Genomic DNA, 21,826 nt, shown 5'->3' on the forward strand with positions numbered 1-21,826 from the left:
TATTCCCAAGGAAGAGCTTAGAAGGCTGCTGGAAGGAATATCCTAGTCTCTTCACATACACTTTCTGACTAATTGGAAACAGATAATTTCTGATTAGTATGGTTTTTATTGGATATGAAATCTTGTAAAGGTAGTTCTTGTTTTAAGAAATTTGTTTTACATAAATGTCACTTTTGCAACTGGCAGACGACTAATTCTTTTGGCACAAAGAATAAATAGACACTGGGATTGAAGTATTTTCTGTTAAATCTCAGAAGCTGAGCTTTCTCTGCTACTTGTAAACATTTGACTTTTCTCCCTTGGTACGTGTGACACCTTTTTTTTTTTTTTGGCCGTGCCGTGTGACTTGTGGAATCTTAGTTCCCCAACCAGGGATTGAACCCACGCCATGCAATGAAAGCCCAGAATCCTAACCACTAGGCCACCAGGGAACTCCCACCATTTCTTTATATAGGTTCAGTTTACAATTGTAAACTTTTTCTTAATTGAACTGCTTTTATTTTTTTAATTCTGGGTAAACCATGGGAAGGAATTTGGGGAAAGGAGTTACGGTACTTAATCAGATAAGCTACATAGCAGTAGGAGATTCTAAACAGACAGTTGTATGCAGCAGTACTTGATCAAAAAGGTGTTGTTTACGTATAGTTTCAATGCTTTGGATGGATGGAAGTACTGATCATTATAGAGTGACGTTAAATTAAGAGACTTTATTTAAAGTCTTTTTAAAGTCTCAGAGACTATGTTGTCTCTGAGATCCTTGTAGTTTTTTGGGTTTTTTAAATTACTTATTTCACATTTTTCCTGCTTTCATCTTTTACTCTTCACTCCATCTACGGGTGAATTTCAGAAGCCTCTAAAAAAAGGGGGAGAAGGTATTTAATTGATTTAATTTATAACAGAAGAGTGAAGGATCAGTTTGATCCTGTTTTCTTATTCTCCGAGGCTGAGAAAAGCCTCAAAACTCATACATGTTTCAACCAGAGGCAGGAATTGTAGTTCTACTCTTGTTCCTTATGACAGATTTAGAAGAAAACTACTGAATGTCTTATTTGGTATTGTCAGTCATTTAATCTAAGAGAGTAGGCTGTATTTTTGGTTTTGTTTAAACCACGTTTTTGCCTATATTAGAGGTTTCAGAGGGGTGCTTTTTTATTTGTTTATAATGGCCCTTTTCCTTAATTTTTTTGAATTTTATTCTATTTTTTTATACATCAGGTTCTTATTAATGTTATCTATTTTATACATATGTCAATCCCAATCTCCCAATTCATCCCACCCCCGGCCACTTTCCCCCCCTTGGTTCCTTAACTTTTTAGGGGTCTTAATGACAGTAATTCATCTGTAAAGAACAGGAGGGTCAACAATATCAGAATTGCTTTGTGTGTTTTTTTTTTTTTTTTTTTTTTGATGGTAAGCGGGCCTCTCACTGTTGTGGCCCCTGCCGTCGCGGAGCACAGGCTCCAGACACGCAGGCTTAGCGGCCATGGCTCACGGGCCCAGCCGCTCCGTGGCATGTGGGATCTTCTCGGACCAGGGCATGAACCTGTGTCCCCTGCATTGGCAGGTGGACTCTCAACCACTGCGCCACCAGGGAAGCCCAAAATGTTCACTTTTTTTTTTTTGGCTGTGTTGGGTCTTCATTGCTGCACACGGGCTTTCTCTAGCTGCGGTGAGCGGGGGCTACTCTTCGTTGCGGTGCGCGGGCTTCTCATTGTGGTGGCTTCTGTTGCTGCGGAGCATGGGCTCTAGGCACGCGGGCTTCAGTGGTTGTGGCTCGCAGGCTCTAGAGCTCAGGCTTAGTTGCTCCACAGCATGTGGGATCTTCCAGGATCAGGGATCAAACCCGTGTCCCCTGCATTGGCAGGCGGATTCCCAACCACTGCACCACCAGGGAAGCCCCAGAATTGTTTTGATTTGATCTAGCGGATATTAAGGACATGAGATTGTTGTGTGGGTTAACCTAACTAAATGGTATGATTTAGCACTCTTTTTTAAAATAAAACTTGTTCCCCTAGTCGGTTTGTTTCTTTGTTTTAATCACCTTATTGAATCTAGATCTGATTTTATTTTGTGTGTCCACAAAGCCTCGTTTTTTTTAAATAATTTTAGACAATAGAAACATTGACCCAAAAGGTACAGAATGTACTTACACCTCTTATCCTTTTAACAACTTAGACAACCATAATAAAATTATCACAACCAAACATTTAACATTGGTTCAGTACTATTAACTGAATTATGGACCTTAATTCAAATTTCACAAGTTGTCTCTCTTGTCCTTTTCCTAGTCTACAATTTATTTAGTTGTGTCTCTAGTCTCCTTAATCTGTGACAGTTCTTAATTTCTGCTTGATATGTCTTTGACACTGATGAGTTCTGGTCAGTTATTTTGTAGTGTATTTGAATTTAGTTTTGTCTGTTGTTTTCTCATGATTAGACTGGGGTTCAATATTTTGGAGCAAGAATACCACACAGGTGATGTGTCCTCAGTTCACCAAACCGGGGGTACATGATGTCAATATGTTTAATTATTCATTTATTATTAATCTTTATCAGTTATGTTGGTGCCCACTGGTTTTCTATTTACAGGTTTACTATTTTCCACTTTGAAAGTGAAAAATATCTTGGGAAGATAATTTGACAGTGTGCAGATAATGAATTTCTCCTGAAAGTGTTGCCCATTTGTTCTAGCATTCATTCATTGGTGGATATTGTCTGCAACAATTAGTACTGTGGTCTTTGCCTAATGTAGAAATTTTTAAAATGTCAATAACGTAGTTTTCAGCAGATTGTATGTGTTTGTATATAACAGTTAAGTTTTTGGCACCTGGCAGGCAGGTTTTTTAAATGATTCTTATATTGTGAACATTTTTAATACTTAACATTACATTTTCAGTTGATGAATAATCCTTACTTTGTGGCTTTATTGTACTTATGAAATTTTTCTGCAATTAGGAAATTATTTATTAATGATTTTTTGAAGGTTGTTTTAGCTTATGAAGATTACTATATTAAGGTAGTTTTACAATCAAATAAGCACTTTGTTGCCTTCAAGTTGACTAAATTTCTGGCTAACCCCTTATGGGTAAATTTCTTAGCATATTCCTTCTCAGTGGATATTGAGTCCAGTGTTGTAGATTTGTTAGATGAGACTTGGTACACACAGTTTAGTAAAACCTTTATCTGTATTTTTGAAGTTCAGATAGCTTTGAAAATTCGAAAATCTTCATAAGTCATTTGGTGGCAAAACCTAAATTATTAAACAGATGTGAGAATAGTCTTTATTCTTTGTAGTGGGAAATAATAATTTGTTGGATTAGGGAATCTGTTTCAGACCCTTTGGATATGTTAATGTAAGTGTACCACATTACTTTAAATTTTGAGGGGAGCTGTGGTAGATGCCAAGTAAATTCTGAATGATGCAAATTAAAATCAAAGGCATGAAGTCAACTGTTGAAAGAATAAAAGGCATGAAGTCTTAACTGTTAAGAACAGATTATACTATTAAGGTACCCTTAAGTAAAGACTACTACAAATAAAAACTTCCTCCTTGGGCTTCCCTGGTGGCGCAGTGGTTGAGAGTCTGCCTGCCGATGCAGGGGACACGGGTTCGTGCCCCGGTCCGGGAAGATCCCACATGCAGCGGAGCGGCTGGGCCCGTGAGCCATGGCCGCTGAGCCTGCGCGTCCGGAGCCTGTGCTCCGCAACGGGAGAGACCACAACAGTGAGAGGCCCGCGTATCGCAACAAAAACAAAAACAAACTTCCTCCTTAACTCTGTTTTTTCCTACATTGTAGGACAAACAAGTTAAAATTACTTATAGGATTAGCTTAATGCTATAATTAAAATAAATCTGAAAAGGATTAACATCTGACCTTGATTTATAAATTTTACATAAACTTACTTATAGTGCTCACAAAGTTATGTCTTAAAGGTTTTTGTAGTTTTAACCCACAAAAATAATGTGTTTATTTAAATGAACAATACCTTAGTCCTTTATGGGGTTTTTTGTTTTGGTTTGTTTTTAATTTAAAAATCACAGTTTGGTATACTTGACTGTCTAACATTAAAGAATATCTTAGAATACAGTAATTCCTAATTGTTAAACCAATATTTTGTAAAGTTTAACAAAAACTAAAAATTAAAGGAATAGTACACTAAACTAATTGGCATTTTTCAAAAATGCCATAATTGGAGATGGGATTCAGGTGTATCATCTGACTTTACTCTGCCCTCCCCCACCCCCAGTTTTTTGGGTTCCTGAAGATGTATTAGCATGCTATGAAAGTGTTGAATAATTTTTTTTTAATAGGGATAAAAAAATATGTTGTTGGCCTCATTATCAAGACGTCATCTGACCCAACTTGTGTAGAGGTAAGAGCTTTTTTGCAGATTATTGTGAGAGTATAAAATCATTTAAATATTGGGTCTTCAACTTAAACCCACTTCTGTCACAGACATACAGACACATATATGCACAATCATTTACAATAGATCTGCAGTCTTTTTTTTCTCTCTGTGGGGGTGTGGGTTGCCTACCTTTGTTATTTATGTATCTATTTTAAGTCCTCATTTAATCTAAACTTTTTTCTTTTCTTAGAAGGAAAAGGTATATATCGGGAAATTAAATATGATTCTTGTTCAGGTAAGTTTTTAGTTGACACACTGTTTCCCTGAGAAGGATTAAGTGCTTCACTTCAGGCTGAGTGGTTGAACAAATAGTCTAACCTACTTTTATCGAATAACTAAACTAACATCTTGCAGAGTAGTGATAGTAATCTTCACAGTAATTACAATAGCCTGCTGTCTAGCATTTAAAATTGTTAATATGCTGTGGTAGGAAACATCAGATATGGTACTGTAAAACCTTCACTTCTTTGGCTCCAATATGGATTGAACTCAATAAAAAATTTCTCATCTAATGCAAATGTAAACTACAATGAGGTATCACCTCACACTGGTCAGAATGGCCATTATCAAAAAATCTAGAAACAATACATGCTGGAAAGGGTGTGGTGAAAAGGGAACCCTCCTGCACTGTTGGTGGGAATGTAAATTGTTACAACCACTATAGAAAACGGTATGGAGTTTCCTTAAAAAACCAGAAATAGAACTACCATATGACCCAGCAATCCCACTACTGGGCATATACCCAGAGAAAACCATAACTCAAAAAGATACATGTACCACAATGTTCATTGCAGCACTATTTACAATAGCCAGGACATGGAACCAACCTAAATGTCCATCAACAGATGAATGGATAAAGAAGATGTGGCACATATATACAATAGAATATTACTCAGCCATAAAAAGAAACGAAATTCAGTTATTTGCAGTGAGTCCAGCCAGACCTAGAGTCTGTCATACTTAAGTCAGAAAGAGAAAGACAAATACTGTATGCTAATGAATATATATGGAATCTTTAAAAAAAAAGTGGTACTGATGAACCTAGTTGTAGGGCAGGAATAAAGATGTAGACATAGGGAATGGACTTGGCACAGGGTGGGAGGGGGAAGCTGGGGCGAAGTGAGAGTAGCATCGACATATATACACTACCAAATGTAAAATAGTTAGCTAGTGGGAAGCAGCAGCATAGCATAGGGAGATTGGCTCGGTGGTTTGCAGTGACCTAGAGGGGGTGGGATTGGGAGGCTAAAGAGGGAGGGGATATGGGGACATATGTATACATATGGCCGATTCACTTTGCTGTACAACAGAAACTAACACAGTATTGTGAAGCAATTATACTCCAATAAAGATCTATTAAAATAAAAAAAAATTTTTCTCATCTGTCTCATACTGTGCATGTTTCCTTTCCATGTCCACTATCTCAGTCTTATTAATTCATTGAAAAAATTGCCTTTGAATTCAAGCATCCCTTTAATTGATCTCTATACTTAGACTGTTTTTTAATCTTTCTGTATTTCTAAAGTCAGAAATTTTAAGTTTACCTACCTTTAATAATATGTCCAAAAAATTTCTTGAGAACATTAATTAGTATGTGAGGGAAAAACAGATTTTTTTTAATTTAATAAGTTATAGAAACATTGGGTTTTCCTAAACACTTGGATTTTCACTAAGTTGAACTAGCTTTTATTGAGAACTTCTTGTTATTAGCGTATCTCTGAATGGGAAGAGGGAGGAGTCCAAAGAGGTTAAGTTACTTACCTCTTACTTAACAGGTGCTATTACAGAATATTGTTGGGAAATCCCTAGCATACAGAATCAACAGTACAGACCTTAAAATTGAATAAGTCCATTAGGCTTTTGGTCAAAGATGATCCTGTCCCCAACGATAATGCTTTTCTTCCAAATTTCTTATCTCCAAGCCCTACCTATATTTCAAGGCCCAGATTCCAGCCAAAGAAAATATCTTTCCCTGCCCATCACCTTTTTATCATTTAGAGTTAGATCTTATAGTCTCTTAGGATAATTTGCACATATCTGGCAAATATTGATATGCATACACATTAGAGCTAGATTAGACGAATCAGGATTATTGAGAGGAGGAACAGGGCATTTGAGACACAGAACTTTGTGTTGTAGTTTCTACTCTGTACATTCTATAGAGAGCAGCACATTTCCTGTCTTAATAAAGGGGAAGAAAATGAAAGGTGGTTGATATTTGCTCCTGCTTTTGGTATCACGCAATTTCTATGAAGTTTGTTTTCTTTACCATTGACAAGTGAAATGAAATTAACATTTCCTATCTTATTTTAGATACTGAAACAAGAATGGCCAAAACATTGGCCAACATTTATCAGTGACATTGTTGGAGCAAGTAGGACCAGTGAAAGTCTCTGTCAGAATAATATGGTGATTCTGAAACTCTTGAGTGAAGAAGTATTTGATTTCTCTAGTGGACAGATAACCCAAGTGAAAGCTAAGCATTTAAAAGACAGGCAAGTAATTGTTTTGGAATTTTTAAGTAATTTATCTAGCAATTTCAAGGAATTTGGAGATAGATTGTAAATTTTTAAGGAACTATGATTATTAAAAGTTAATACACCTAATTCTTTTCTACTACAAATTTAAATAGTGCTAAAGTGGCCTAATCTAAATATGGAGGCTTGAAAAATATGTATGACGTTATAGCAAAATTAACTTCATGCATGTCATGTGGAAGGAATATAGGTTAAGAATTCCCAAAAAACTCTTTGGAATCTGATTCATATGATGTCTAGTTAATCATAGGTCCAAGGATATGACTTGTGTCCAGATGTCTACTTTATTCTTAATATTCCTACATTTTATCAGTTTCCCTATAGTTAACACCAGGAACATGCCAGATTTTATTTTCTTCAACATAGTAATAAAAATGTGTTTAGTCATTAGGGAACAGAAATGTTTTTTACCTTTATGTATTCAGACTAGCTTCAGAATTTAGGATTTTTTCTCTGGTTTGGTGTATAAGCACATTTTAGGTGTATAAGCACATTTTAGGTTTGAGGATATATCGAACACCACTTTTCTCATTTTGGAGAGTTCTGTTTTGACTGTCTTGATTTAAAAGACTAGGTTGAGGGACTTCCCTGGCCGTCCAGTGGTTAAGACACTGCGCTTCCACTGCAGGGGGCGTGGGTTCGATACCTGCTTGGGGAACTAAGATCCCACATGCCATGCAGTGTGGCCGAATTTTAAAAAAATAAAAGGGGCTTACCTGGTGGCGCAGTGGCTGAGAGTCAGCCTGCCAATGCAGGGGACACGGGTTCGTGCCCCGGTCCGGGAAGATCCCACATGCCGCGGAGTGGCTTTGCGCGTGAGCCATGGACGCTGAGCCTGCGCGTCCAGAGCCTGTGCTCCGCAACGGGAGAGGCCACAACAGTGAGAGGCCCGCGTACCGCAAAACAAAAAACAAAAACATAAATAAAAGATGTGATGTGATTGAAATTATTCTAATAGAGTAAGGATGACATGAAAACCAAACCTTCAAGAAATGAAATTAAGTGCTATTTATAGGTGAGTTTTAAGAGATACACATAGTTTTACACATAGTTTACACATAGTTTTAATAGCTTTGTAACTTTCGATGAAGTTATTGATATCTGTGTTTATAAATAGAAGTAACTCAAGTTTTCAGTGGCTGCTGAAATGTTAGTATGTAAATAATTACAGTGTTCATTTCTATGTGTGTTCTAAACTGATCAATTTTTTAATTTTTTTAGCATGTGCAATGAATTCTCACAAATTTTTCAGCTTTGTCAGTTTGTGATGGTAAGTGCTTTTAATTTCATTTTAAAAACTAATTAATTATATAGGAAGATAATTTACAATCATGTTTTTGTTGTAGGAAAATTCCCAAAATGCTCCACTTGTACATGCAACTTTGGAAACATTGCTCAGATTTCTTAACTGGATTCCACTTGGATATATTTTTGAGACCAAGTTAATCAGCACGTTAATTTATAAGGTATAGTGAATACATTTCAGTTATATTTATCACTGGATAGTGGTGTGTATTTTCTTAATTTGTAATGCTCTTTTGAATATTAAAACCATTCCACATTCACAGCCATAATCAGCTTTGTTTCCGAGATGAGGAAATTGCTCAGAAGAACTTTTCTGTAGTTTCAACTACTAATTCTTAAAAACCGTGTCAGAATTTTATGATTCTGCCACTCATACCAGGCAGTCTCCCAAATTGTATGTGAACAACTAATAATGAATTTGGTTTCCTTTTAGTTGCAGTAGCATGTAATACCTACGTAAAGTCTTATAATTGTTCATCCAGATATAGTTACCAACTGGTTGTATTTCCAGATGTTTTCTAATCAGATATAATGAGTAAATTATGTATTTAATTAAGACCTTATAAAAGCAGACTATTATAACTTACGTTTGGGGCTTTGTAGTTGAGGGCTTGATATGGTCATGTTCTAATCTGAATTTACTATGTTAGAGCCACCATTTTATCCATAGACAGTTTATTTTAAATTGTTTGCCATTGTCAACAGTAGTGCAGGAAATACTGGACATTTATGCACTTGTCCAAATATTTGGTATAAATTTTAATACATGTAAGTATTGGATCAATAGGTATGTCCATTTTTAAGGCTTCTGACGCTTACCAAATTGCCACACCCAATGAGAGGCTATTTTTATACCTTCTCAACAGTTAAATATGAAAGAGCCAATTTTTCCACACGTTATTAATCCTAGGTGTATTGCCCATCTCTTAAAATCCTAAACAATTAAAGTCTTTTTAGATTATACAGAAAACATGATGTCTTTAAAAGTCATGTAATAGACTGTGGGGAAAGTTTCTAAGCAACTTTGTGTTTTCCAGGTGTCTGAGGACACATCAAAAGAAAGCACAGTATACTACTAAAGCATTTACTGTCTATTGGATGGATAATGAAATTTTCTTAAAATATATGTGCCAAAAAACCCTATCACCACCTATTTGCCTGATATTTTTCCTCTGTGTTCCTGATTTTTAAATCATTTGTTATTTTTTTAATTGTTAATTTTAAGTAAAGTGCTTCCGGCCGTTTAATTTTATGCTTCCTTCCCCCCCCACCCCACCCCCTTTTTTTAAATTAAAATAGTTCCTGAATGTTCCAATGTTTCGAAATGTCTCTCTGAAGTGCCTCACTGAGATTGCTGGTGTGAGTGTAAGCCAGTATGAGGAACAATTTGTAACGCTATTTACGCTGACAATGATGCAGCTAAAACAGGTAATACAACACCGTTAAAAACTGACTAAACAATTTTAGTGCCTTAGAAAATGTTGGGTTTGAGTTGAACCATTTCAGCACAGCTTACCATAAATAGATGAGCTGTAATGTGATTGTATATTTATTATATAAAATGAAGGGTAAGCTAGAAATTTTTATGAACATTTTGAAAATTCCTTGAAGTAAATTCTCTGGGAGTGTCATGGTAATTTATTTCTACAGAATTTAGAGGCTTAGTAACCTGGGGTTTAATATCAGTTCTGCCTTTGACCTTTTATCTCTTAAATGAAGGGATTAGCCAAGTGTTAGTCTGACTAGGTGTATATGAAATTATCTAGAAGGTTAATCACAAAACTATATTACTATATATGTTAGTGATCTGAATCAACTATTTTTACATTTTTAATGACCCTAGGTGGGAAAACTCTGATGTAGGGAATATGTCAAAGCATAATCTTTGAGGAAATTTTACTGCTTGCAACTTTAAAAAAAAAATCAAAAGCTAGGACAGCAAGTTACAAAAATGGATATAATAGACCAAGGCATTCTAGGGGAGAATAAGCTGTTTAACTCCATATGGTTTTTTTGTTGTATTTAAAAAAAAATTTATTTGGTTGCACTGGGTCTTAGTTATGGCAGGCGGGCTCCTTAGTTGTGGCATGTGAACTCTTTATTGTGGCATACATGTCTAGTTCCCTGACCAAGGATCGAACCTGGGCCCCCTGCATTGGGAACTTGGAGTCTTATCCACTGTGCCACCAGGGAAGTCCCACTCCGTATATTTTAAAATTAGTAAAAGGGTGGTGGAAATTTAGAACTTAAATGTAGTATCTTTGTTTTTAAAATGAAGGGCTTATGATCCATATTTAACCTCGCAGATGCTTCCTTTAAATACCAATATTCGACTTGCGTACTCGAATGGAAAGGATGATGAACAGAACTTTATTCAAAATCTCAGTTTGTTTCTCTGCACCTTTCTTAAAGAACATGGTCAACTTATAGAAAAAAGATTAAATCTCAGGGAAACACTCATGGAGGTAGGCTTTATGGAGCCTTTGGCTTCTGAAATTAATAATAAAAACTTAAAGTACAACTTTGTTCTAAAAATTCCTGTACCTTTTAACGTATCTTACCTGTTACTTGTCTGTGTAATGTAAATATATGTTGCCAATTCTGAATTATAGTTGTTAAAAGCCAAGTGTCACGATTTTTGTGTTCTACTCAATACCAGATCAATAATTTATAATGAAAATTAAATTCCTAAAGCGTGTGCAGATTTGTCATTTCTAAGATGAAAAGTCTAAAGACCTTATTTTAAAATTGAGATGTAATTTACATAACATAAAACTATCCATTGTAAATTGTTTGATTCAGTGGCATTTAGTACATTCACAGTGTTGTCAACCATTACCTATTCCAAAACATTTTCATCACCCACAAAGGATGATGTACCCATTGAAACAGTCACTCCCTCAATCCGCTCTACCCTCCAGTCCCTAGCAACCAGTAATTTGCTTTACATCTCAATGGATTTAACTATTCTGAACCTTTCACATAAATGGAATCATAACATACTGATTTTTGTCATTGGTTTCTTTCACTTAGCATGTTACTATGTTACAGCATGTATCAGTACTTAATCCCTTTCATGGCTGAATAATACTTTGTATGGATAAACGTCGAGTTTTGTGTCCGTTCATCTGTTGAACATTTGGATTATTTCTACCTTTTTGCTATTACCAAATGTCTTTTAATGTCCATACCTTTTTACAATCACGTAAGTTTCTTGACACGTCCTAGGACATGTCAGAAGAAAGCACAGTTGTTCCTAGAGAATTTCTGTTGTCTGTTTGATGAATAATGAAATGTCAGAGTTGTAGAGAATGCAACATGAGTTTTTATTTCCCGTTAACATAGCAAATGGAAAGCAGTTTGAGGTTGGTTAGTAACGTCTAAGGATTGTTTTAATAGTTTTGGTCTCCTATGTAGGCCCTTCATTATATGTTGTTGGTATCCGAAGTAGAGGAAACCGAAATCTTTAAGATTTGTCTTGAGTACTGGAACCATCTGGCAGCTGAACTCTATAGAGAGAGCCCATTCTCAACATCTGCCTCTCCATTGCTATCTGGAAGTCAACATTTTGATGTTCCTCCCAGGAGGCAGCTGTATTTGCCTGTGTTGTCCAAGGTAACAGTAGTGGGTGATTGAATGTGCTTCCTGTGATTTGGGGGACCAAATGCAAATACTGGCTTTTATTTTTTGGCTAAATCTATCCAAGCACCACCTGTGAGTTTCTTAGGAATGAAAATGAGATGCAAGAAAGTTAACAATTGATTATTTTATTTTATTTTATTTTGCGGTATGCGGGCCTCTCACTGTTGTGGCCTCTCCCGTTGCGGAGCGCGCAGGCTCACTGGCCCAGCCGCTCCGTGGCATGTGGGATCTTCCCGGACCGGGGCACGAACCCGTGTCCCCTGCATCAGCAGGCGGACTCTCAACCGCTACGCCACCAGGGAAGCCCAACAATTGATTTTTATCCATGTTATTTATTCTTTTATATTGTGGGAATAATTTTGTTTGGTATGTTGGTGTTAAGTGGGAGTGGGGGTTACATTTGATGTGACTGATTTCAAAGATCTAACAGATTTGTTTCTCTTGTTTATTGTTGAATAGGTCCGTTTACTGATGGTTAGTCGAATGGCTAAACCAGAGGAAGTATTAGTTGTAGAAAATGATCAGGGAGAAGTTGTAAGAGAATTCATGAAGGATACAGATTCCATAAATTTGTATAAGAATATGAGAGAAACATTAGGTAAGTTAATAAATACTGTTAATTTAATCTTCATCTTTGTAATTCAGTTTGGGGTGGAAATACTTTTTTAGGAAATATGGCATGCTTAGGTTCTCAATCTGTTAATAGCCATCCTTATTAATGTGCTATTAGTCTTAGTAAAAATCTTTTTGCTCATTAAGTTTTGCAATTTGAAACATTTGGAATTTTTTTCCTTGTAGTTTATCTTACTCATCTGGATTATGTAGATACAGAAAGAATAATGACTGAGAAGCTTCACAATCAAGTGAATGGTACAGAGTGGTCATGGAAAAATTTGAATACATTGTGTTGGGCGATAGGCTCCATTAGTGGAGCAATGCATGAAGAGGATGAAAAACGATTTCTTGTTACTGTTATAAAGGTATGTAAGAGATAGGTATGAACTGGAACTTTAGCTAAGTGTATTTTATTACAAATGACTGAAATTTGTCTTATTTTACAGGATCTACTAGGATTATGTGAACAGAAAAGAGGCAAAGATAATAAAGCTATTATTGCATCAAATATCATGTACATAGTAGGTCAATATCCACGATTTTTAAGAGCTCACTGGAAATTCTTGAAGACTGTAGTTAACAAGCTCTTTGAATTCATGCATGGTAAATCCTATTTGCTTAATATATTTTATTTAGTTTTGCTGAATAAAAAATGGAAATTTTTTTTTGAAAATTTTTTTGATAATTGTTTTTGTGTTGTTAGAGACCCATGATGGAGTCCAAGACATGGCTTGTGATACTTTCATTAAAATAGCTCAAAAGTGCCGCAGGCATTTCGTTCAGGTTCAGGTTGGAGAAGTAATGCCATTTATTGATGAGATTTTGAACAACATTAACACTATAATTTGTGATCTTCAGCCTCAACAGGTATGTGGATCAGCAAGCATATTTTTCTTAGAAAATAACTACTGTTTTAATGAGAATTTATTAATGGGAATAGAAAGAAAGCCACTCTTGAATTCAGTTCAAGTGTTTCTGTGGTTAGGTTTTTATAGTGAGGCAGAAATTCAACCAAAAGTTTGTTAGGCTGTTTTCATACTTAATATAAATTATTTCTGACACTTTAACAAAATTAGTTTTAAGTGTATATGTGGATTGTTTGTGTGTGGTTTTCCTTATTATGATGCATGCAAGTAAAATGTCTGCCTTTTAACATAGGTCCATACATTTTATGAAGCTGTGGGGTACATGATTGGTGCACAAACAGACCAAACAGTACAAGAACATTTGATAGAAAAATACATGCTACTTCCTAATCAGGTTTGGGATAGCATAATCCAGCAAGCAACCAAAGTAAGTTTTATTACTTTTTGTAAAAGTTCTAATGGAAATTGAGAAAATTATATTTACAGAAGTAATAAATTTAGTACCTTTGACATGTATATCTGATCCATAAGTGCTTTTTTTTTTTTTGGTGGTACGCGGGCCTCTCACTGTTGTGGCCTCTCCTGTTGCGGAGCACAAGCTCCGGACGTGAAGGCTCAGCGGCCATGGCTTACGGGCTTAGCTGCTCCGCGGCATGTGGGATCTTCCCGGACCGGGGCATGAACCCGTGTCCCCTGCATCGGCAGGCGGACTCTCAACCACTGCGCCACCAGGGAAGCCCCATAAGTGCTTTTATGTGTACTTTTGCACATTGAAAAAATTGTAGTATTTTTATTCTGTTTTGATGCAAAATTGGGAATATTTTGCTCTGTTTTTAGTAATGAAGACTTTTGCATTAGTTTCACCATTTAACATTATAAATGTGATGGTGCTTTGGAGTAGTGTGGGTAATGTTTTTTGCTTTAGCTACAAGAATAATTCTCATATGTTAAATGGAGTTGTTTTTTGTCCTTCGCAGAATGTGGATATACTTAAAGATCCTGAAACAGTCAAGCAACTTGGTAGCATATTGAAAACAAATGTGAGAGCCTGCAAAGCGGTTGGACACCCGTTTGTGATTCAACTTGGGAGAATTTATTTAGATATGCTTAATGTATACAAGTGCCTCAGTGAAAATATTTCTGCAGCTATTCAAGCTAATGGTAAGCAATTCTGAATTCTTATGGAATGATGTATTAATAAGTCAGTTCTGCATTCACTGCCTTGGCGTAAGCATTCAGCACTTCTCACAGATTTAAATTAATCCATCCCATGTTTCAGGCGATCCTAGACAATTTTTTTAACCACTCACAGGCCCCTTTCCCCTATAAAATTAGTCTTAGTTTATTTTCTCAGGAAATTCATCTGTGTACTCTTGTCTTTTAAGTTTTCTAATGGTAAATGGGAACTAATAGTATCTGAAGTACCTGTAACTGCCAGTGTAGAATTTTAGTTGTTAAGTTGGATTCCACCTGATTGTATTTTTTAGGTGAGATGGTTACAAAGCAACCATTGATTAGAAGTATGCGAACAGTAAAAAGGGAAACTTTAAAGTTAATATCTGGTTGGGTGAGCCGGTCCAATGATCCACAGATGGTAAGTGAGATGTGCTTTTTGTTTTTAAAGTTGATGCTGCATTCTCTGGAACGTGCATATATTCTGTATGCGTTTAGCTATTTTAAAGGTAATTTAGATGTTTACATCTGACATTATTTTATAACATTCTATTTAGTGGAGTCCCTGAGTACATTAAAATAATAAGATATATACCATCTTCGAAAGAAATTGCTGTTAGTGGTGGGGGGGTTGGTGATGTAACAAGATAGCTGAGATGATTGGGTCGTTTTTATTTTTCTTTGGATAGAATTCAGATGAAATTTTTGTTTTCCTCATGGCTTTGAGAGCAATTTGCAAAGCTGTCATTAGTTTGCCTTTTCAGTGGGTGGGGGGGAGTAAGCACTTTCCTAGTTGAAGGTTTGAAAGTCTCTTTTGCGCTCTTATTCCTGTTAGTTTTAAATGGTTTTCAGAAACTAAACCAGCTCCATATGCCTCAACTTGGGGAAAATGAGATTTATGTTTAGTTATTGTATACCTTTCATTTTCTTGATCCTGGGAACATTACCAAAAATCTTATCCTGTTTATCACTATTGTGTGGAAGTAGCACTGACAACCGTGCAACTTACTTTCATAATTTTAAACTTTCAGTATTGTTCCTATTGATATGGAAATTTTTTTCAGGAAATTCTCAAGGTATCAAGCTTAAATACCAAAAGGTTTTAAACATGTTTATGTATGAGATCAGAACTGTATTTAAAATTGGAAAGTAAAAAGGATGAATTGAAGGAATTGAGAAGTTCATAATTTACAACAACTTAGGCAATAATTTCAGGAGTATCAGTGATGATAATAAGAAGGGTCTCATTATGTTTTACAACTAAGGTTTATGTTGAGGTTTGGGGCTGTGAATTCAAAGATAGTCAAACACTTCAGATCCAGTATGTAGGAAAATAAATTATTTCAGTGTTAAGAGTAGAAATGTCAGGGTGGGGGAGGAAAGAATAAATGAGTCATGGGTATGAAATGTATAACGTGGGGAATATAGTCAATAACTCATAACTTTTTATGGTGACAGATCATAACTAGACTTAATGTGGTGATCATTTGAAATGTATAAAAATACCAAATCACTCACTATACTGTGTAACAGGAAGTTACATCGTGTTGTAGATCAACAAACATACAACGAACTCATAGAAAAAGATACCAGATTTGTGTTTATCAGAGGTGGGAGAATGAGGGGAGGGGAAATTGGATGAAGGCAGTCAAAAGATGTAACGTTTAGTTTTAACATAAATAAGTACTAAGAATGTAATGTACAAACATGATAAATGCAATTAACACTGCTCTTATGTTATATAAGAAAGTTTAAGAGTAAATCCTAAACGTTTTCATCACAAAGTTTTTTTTTCTATTTGTATCTATATGATGATGTTCACTAAACTTATAATCATTTCATGTATGTAAGTAAACTTAGTGGTATACATTAATCATGTCTCAATAAAACTTGAAAAAGAAGTGAGAATCAGTTCTAGTTAAGAGGAACCAAGTAGGTAAAAGGAAAAATAATTTTGTGCTTATCCTTCAAATCTTAACTAGACTTGTTTTGTTGTATGGTGGGACGTACTAACTAGTAATCTTCAGTTAAATGAAAGATGGTTATATTTATTGTGCACATCTTAATGGAGAACCTATTAAAAGCATAGAAGTTACGCCTTACTAAGACTGTATTTATTGAGAATCTTGGAAACTCACACACAGTCTTTCTGGCATAGTCCAGTTCCTTTTTTGAGAGTAAGTGATGGTTATTATTTCTGATTATTAAAATATCAACTAGCATTCATTAAATTAAAAAAATGATTGGGTGTCTGCTTTTGGTTAGATATGAGTACCTTGGTACAGTATTGGTGAGGAGGACTCTACTTTGAGGTTACCAATCCCATACACACAGTATTCCTAGAATCCTGGTCCTGCCACAATACTTAGAGTGTCAGGCCCCAGTTTCCTTTAATAATTACAGATTTAAACTATGCAGTGTCCATGGCCCTTCTCAGCCTATTGTGATTTCTCGCTTTCTCTTGGTAAGGTTTTAATATACAAAAACTTTTAAAGCACAGGAGTTTCCAGTTTTCAGCAGATGATCAACCTAGATTAAATCTTACAGATGACACTGACCTAGCTGCTTAATAAGAGTTAGCAAGTGCCTACACTAAAATTGAAAAGTTGTGGGGTTTTTTGTTTTGTTTTTTTAAACAGGTAGCTGAAAATTTTGTTCCTCCTCTGTTGGATGCAGTTCTCATTGATTATCAGAGAAATGTCCCAGCTGCTAGAGAACCAGAAGTGCTTAGTACTATGGCTATTATTGTCAACAAGTTAGGAGGACATATAACAGCTGAAATACCTCAAATATTTGATGCTGTTTTTGAATGCACATTGAATATGATAAATAAGGTATGTGATTTGCATTTCAGTTACATAATGAGAGGTTCTGCAGTATGTCCTTATCACTTTTAAAAGGATAAATAATGGCTGTCTATGAGTACACCATAAACTTTAGGCTCTGATATTAAATATTTGAACTTCTAGATAAGAAAAATACTTTTTAAATTTACAAAAGTAAATTTGATAGATTGTTTATTCAAATAGCAGCTTGCATTTGTTGAATACTTGCTGCATTTTAGTCACTGCCATTTTAAAGTGTAGTCTGTGCTTATAAGGAATGGGAAAATGCATTAATCAAGAGGAAAAAAAATGTACATGTAAGTGTACACATCTACACAATAGACAACAAGTTTTCTAATCTGTATTAGTGATCTCAGAGTCACTTAAAAGTGGTAGCAACAGTCTCAGAGTTACTAGAAAATATGACGGTCTTTATGTGGGTTTTGTTGAGTTCTCTTTATAATAAGGTGAACTTGTATTCTTTCAGTTTGGTAATTCATTTGTCTAATAAATAGTAATTTTGTCTTCCCTGACAGGTGAATTCTATTAGCTTTTGAGTTTGACTTTCACATCTTAACGGGGTCCACTAACAACTCCAAACATTTATACTGAATTAGGGCTTGCTTTCCCCCTTCCATTTAACATAATTCAGGCATTGAAACTTTATTTTGTTCCCACTGTTTGTTTTTAGGACTTTGAAGAATATCCTGAGCACAGAACGAACTTTTTCTTACTACTTCAGGCTGTCAATTCTCATTGTTTCCCAGCATTCCTGGCTATTCCACCTGCACAATTTAAACTTGTTTTGGATTCCATCATTTGGGCTTTCAAACATACTATGAGGAATGTAGCAGATACAGGTAAATACACAGAAACGATGTTCTTTATTCATTTGCTTACCAACCCACAATCCATGTACAGACACTTACAGGTAGGTGTATAGTGGTAGACAGGTAGGTATCACTTCACTTCTCATGGTTTTGCTTGAATGCATCAATTCCATAGATAGGTCTGAGTAAGTCCTATAAACAGTTTAATCAGATCCAGAGTGAGTTCATAGACAGAATTGAGTTAGAGGGAGATGGGCATAAGATTCAAGGCAGGGAGAACATCACTCACCCATATCCTCACCAGTGTTTCCTTTTCCCCGTATGCTTTTCCTCTGTGGCACTGAGGGTTAACTAAGGATAAAACAAAAAAACTGTTTATAGTTGGAGGATTTGTTTTCCTTTTAAATAATAACTGTTTTATGTAATAGAAAAATCTACTCAGTTGCACTGCTTTTGGAGTGGAGGTAGAGAGAATCAACTAAACCTTCAGAAATACTGGAAAGGTGGTAATGATTAGATTATAGCCTGTAAGTTAGCAGACATTGATTCCAGTTTAACTCCATTACTGAGTCAAGATAATTTAGGCAAATAATTGTCATTAGCAAAAAAAGAGGGGCGAATGGACTTCGAATGAATTGTTTAATAGCTGAAACACTATCATGAATGTTGTCAGTATGTAATAACGTTGTTGGCATTATATGTATTTTAGGCTTACAGATACTTTTTACACTCTTACAAAATGTTGCACAAGAAGAAGCTGCAGCTCAGAGTTTCTATCAAACTTATTTTTGTGATATTCTTCAGCATATCTTTTCTGTCGTGACAGACACCTCACATACTGCTGGTAAGAATTTAAAGCCATAAAAGTATGTGTTCCGGTTGCTCTTATATCTTGAAGTTAATGATGTCCTTCTTAACAGGTTTGACAATGCATGCATCTATCCTTGCATATATGTTTAATTTGGTTGAAGAAGGAAAAATAAGTACACCATTAAATCCTGGAAATCCAGTTAACAACCAAATGTTTATTCAGGAATATGTGGCTAATCTTCTTAAGTCTGCATTCCCTCATCTTCAGGAGTAAGTATAAATAGACTTTTTAATAAACTTAAATTTTTAAGTTTTTTTTTTTTTAAGCAATTAATCATTGTGTTCTGACTTGCAGTGCTCAAGTAAAGCTCTTTGTGACAGGACTTTTCAGCTTAAATCAGGATATTCCTGCATTCAAGGAACATCTTAGGGATTTCCTGGTACAGATAAAGGTATGTATTTTATTTGCAGTTGCAGAAGTATTGACTAAATACTGATTGAATTCTTGCATCCAGAATTGACCACTTTTTGTAATGCAAAATGAGTGGGCTTTTAAAATATGTGTAGTCTTACTCTTTTGAGACTGATTACAGAAGGAAACACTTTCAAAGTCAAGGCCAGGAAGAGGAGATAGGTTTGAAATGGTTTGAAATGTTCGGGGGAACTTTTTATTAATATATAATTCATTTTAGAATATCTGTTGCAACATTGTGATTGAATCCCATAGGTATTTTTAAAGGAGTGGAATGGGTGAAAGAAACACATTGGTAGTTCCTTTTGGGATTTTCCATTTTGTTAGTAAGGAATTCATTTTAGGGGGAACATAATTAGCAGATACCACCCTATTTTTACTGCTGTTAAAATGCTCCATTTACTTATGGGAAGAGGGATTTTTCTTGTATCCTCATGCTTTAAAGAAATACAAAAAGTACCATGAAACTCATAAGTAGTTGATGTTATCTATGTCTATTAAAGAATTGGTCACATAAGATATGCAGGTTTTTTTCCCTCCAAAATACAAAGGTTTTGTTGTTGGGTTTTGTTTTTTGTTTGTGTTTTTTTTTTACTGTAAATATAAAATTAGTAAAAAAAAAAAAAACTAATTCATAAAGTTGAGAGTGTATAAAGGATGAAAATTGTCTGAAACACAGCTATGAGGACAATTATAGAAACTTGATCGTTAGTCTTTCTTGGTATCATTGCTTATGGAGTATATTTTGTATATGGCATTACATTATCCCTCTTTTGAAATCTTTTTTTCCCCCCAACTAACACCTTTGGTTTTTAATTCAGTTGTGTAGAATTATAAAAATAATATACCATAATTTAAACTCAGTAATTGATGGATAAATTATATTGCTTGTGTAAACTGGGAGGTGCTTATCTACACTTCTTTTTTCCCAAAGGCAAGTCATTTTGCGAATTGACGTTTACTAAAGTATGTTGACGTTTCAACTATCTGTTTCCACAGGAGTTTGCAGGTGAAGATACATCGGATCTCTTTTTGGAAGAAAGAGAAACAGCCCTTCGACAGGCTCAGGAAGAGAAACATAAACTTCAAATGTCTGTCCCTGGCATCCTTAATCCACATGAAATTCCAGAAGAAATGTGTGATTAAAGTCAGAAGTCATGCTGGGTTGTTGTTGGTTTTTTTTGTTTTTTTTTTTTTCTTTTTCTGGTTTTTTTTTTTTTTTCTTTTTTCTGCAACTCTGTTAGCAGATGAAAACAGCATCTGGATATTTGTCGACCAAAATGATGCCAATTTGTAAATTAAAATGTCACCTAGTGGCCCTTTTTCTTATGTGTTTTTTGTATAAGAAATTTTCTGTGAAATATCCTTCCATTGTTTAAGCTTTTGTTTTGGTCATCTTTATTTAGTTTGCATGAAGTTGGAAATTAAGGCATTTTTTAAAATTTTACTTCATGCCCATTTTGTGGCTGGGATGGGGGGAGGAGGCAAATTCAATTTGAACATATACTTGTAAATTCTAATGCAAAATTACACAATTTTTCCTGTAAACAATACCAATTTTTAATTAGGGAGCATTTTCTTTCTAGCCTGTATTTCAGTCTAGAAGAAAAGATAATGAGTAAGACAAATTGCGTTGTTAAAAGGATTATTATAGTGCTGCATTGTCTGAAATTAGCACCTCTTGGACTGAATTGTTTGTCTAGGCTACATGTATTACAAGTCTGTTTGGCAAGTTTGCAGCAAGATCATGTGCATATCATCCCATTGTAAAGCAACTTCAAAAAATATGGGAACACAGTTAGTTATTTTTACACAGTTCTTTTTGTTTGTGTGTGTGTGTGCTGTCGCTTGTCGACAACAGCTTTTTGTTTTCCTCAATGAGGAGTGTTGCTCATTTGTGAGCCTTCATTAACTCGAAGTGAAATGGTTAAAAATATTTATCCTGTTAGAATAGGCTGCATCTTTTTAACAACTCATTAAAAAACAAAACAAAACTCTGGCTTTTGAGATGACTTATACTAATTTACATTGTTTACCAAGCTGTAGTGCTTTAAGAACACTACTTAAAAAGCAAAATAAACTTGGTTTACATTTATTTTCCCTTTATTGGCTCAAACTTATTCCTATATTAATGAGAGTGGTTATTTGTGTTTAGGTATTAGGTAATATTTTTAAATGAAGTTTGATACCTGTTGACTTCTAAATATTATTTCTAAGGTTATTAAGTAAAGGCAGCACTTGTATAAAATGAACATGCTCCTGAAATACCTTCTGTTCCCAAGAAACAAGTCCTTCCTGTGACAGCTTGGCGCACATTTTACCTTTACTTGCGGTTAAAAAG

At 35.2% G+C, this 21,826-nt stretch overlaps 1 protein-coding gene across 5 annotated transcripts in view; it reads left to right on the forward strand.

The window, feature by feature from the left end:
- Positions 1 to 21,580, forward strand: part of XPO1 (exportin 1) — a 43,586-nt gene extending 22,006 nt beyond the window's left edge. For 3 of the 5 annotated variants that reach the window (XM_060169370.1, XM_060169372.1, XM_060169374.1), the window contains 21 exons: positions 4,313 to 4,374; positions 4,601 to 4,645; positions 6,724 to 6,905; positions 8,169 to 8,217; positions 8,294 to 8,413; positions 9,552 to 9,680; positions 10,559 to 10,717; positions 11,670 to 11,867; positions 12,354 to 12,492; positions 12,693 to 12,874; positions 12,956 to 13,112; positions 13,213 to 13,376; positions 13,668 to 13,802; positions 14,353 to 14,536; positions 14,863 to 14,969; positions 17,188 to 17,382; positions 18,065 to 18,233; positions 18,913 to 19,047; positions 19,124 to 19,283; positions 19,369 to 19,465; positions 20,485 to 21,580. In XM_060169370.1, the coding sequence (XP_060025353.1) occupies positions 4,313 to 4,374; positions 4,601 to 4,645; positions 6,724 to 6,905; positions 8,169 to 8,217; positions 8,294 to 8,413; positions 9,552 to 9,680; positions 10,559 to 10,717; positions 11,670 to 11,867; positions 12,354 to 12,492; positions 12,693 to 12,874; positions 12,956 to 13,112; positions 13,213 to 13,376; positions 13,668 to 13,802; positions 14,353 to 14,536; positions 14,863 to 14,969; positions 17,188 to 17,382; positions 18,065 to 18,233; positions 18,913 to 19,047; positions 19,124 to 19,283; positions 19,369 to 19,465; positions 20,485 to 20,631 (2,915 nt within the window). In that variant the 3' untranslated portion in view covers positions 20,632 to 21,580. The remainder of the gene's footprint in view (positions 1 to 4,312; positions 4,375 to 4,600; positions 4,646 to 6,723; positions 6,906 to 8,168; positions 8,218 to 8,293; positions 8,414 to 9,551; positions 9,681 to 10,558; positions 10,718 to 11,669; positions 11,868 to 12,353; positions 12,493 to 12,692; positions 12,875 to 12,955; positions 13,113 to 13,212; positions 13,377 to 13,667; positions 13,803 to 14,352; positions 14,537 to 14,862; positions 14,970 to 17,187; positions 17,383 to 18,064; positions 18,234 to 18,912; positions 19,048 to 19,123; positions 19,284 to 19,368; positions 19,466 to 20,484) is intronic. The other 2 variants (XM_060169371.1, XM_060169373.1) reach the window with 2 other exon arrangements.
- The last annotated feature ends 246 nt before the right edge of the window (positions 21,581 to 21,826 follow it).

The sequence above is a fragment of the Lagenorhynchus albirostris genome, chromosome 13 (assembly GCF_949774975.1).
Source record: "Lagenorhynchus albirostris chromosome 13, mLagAlb1.1, whole genome shotgun sequence".
Taxonomy (NCBI): domain Eukaryota; kingdom Metazoa; phylum Chordata; class Mammalia; order Artiodactyla; family Delphinidae; genus Lagenorhynchus; species Lagenorhynchus albirostris.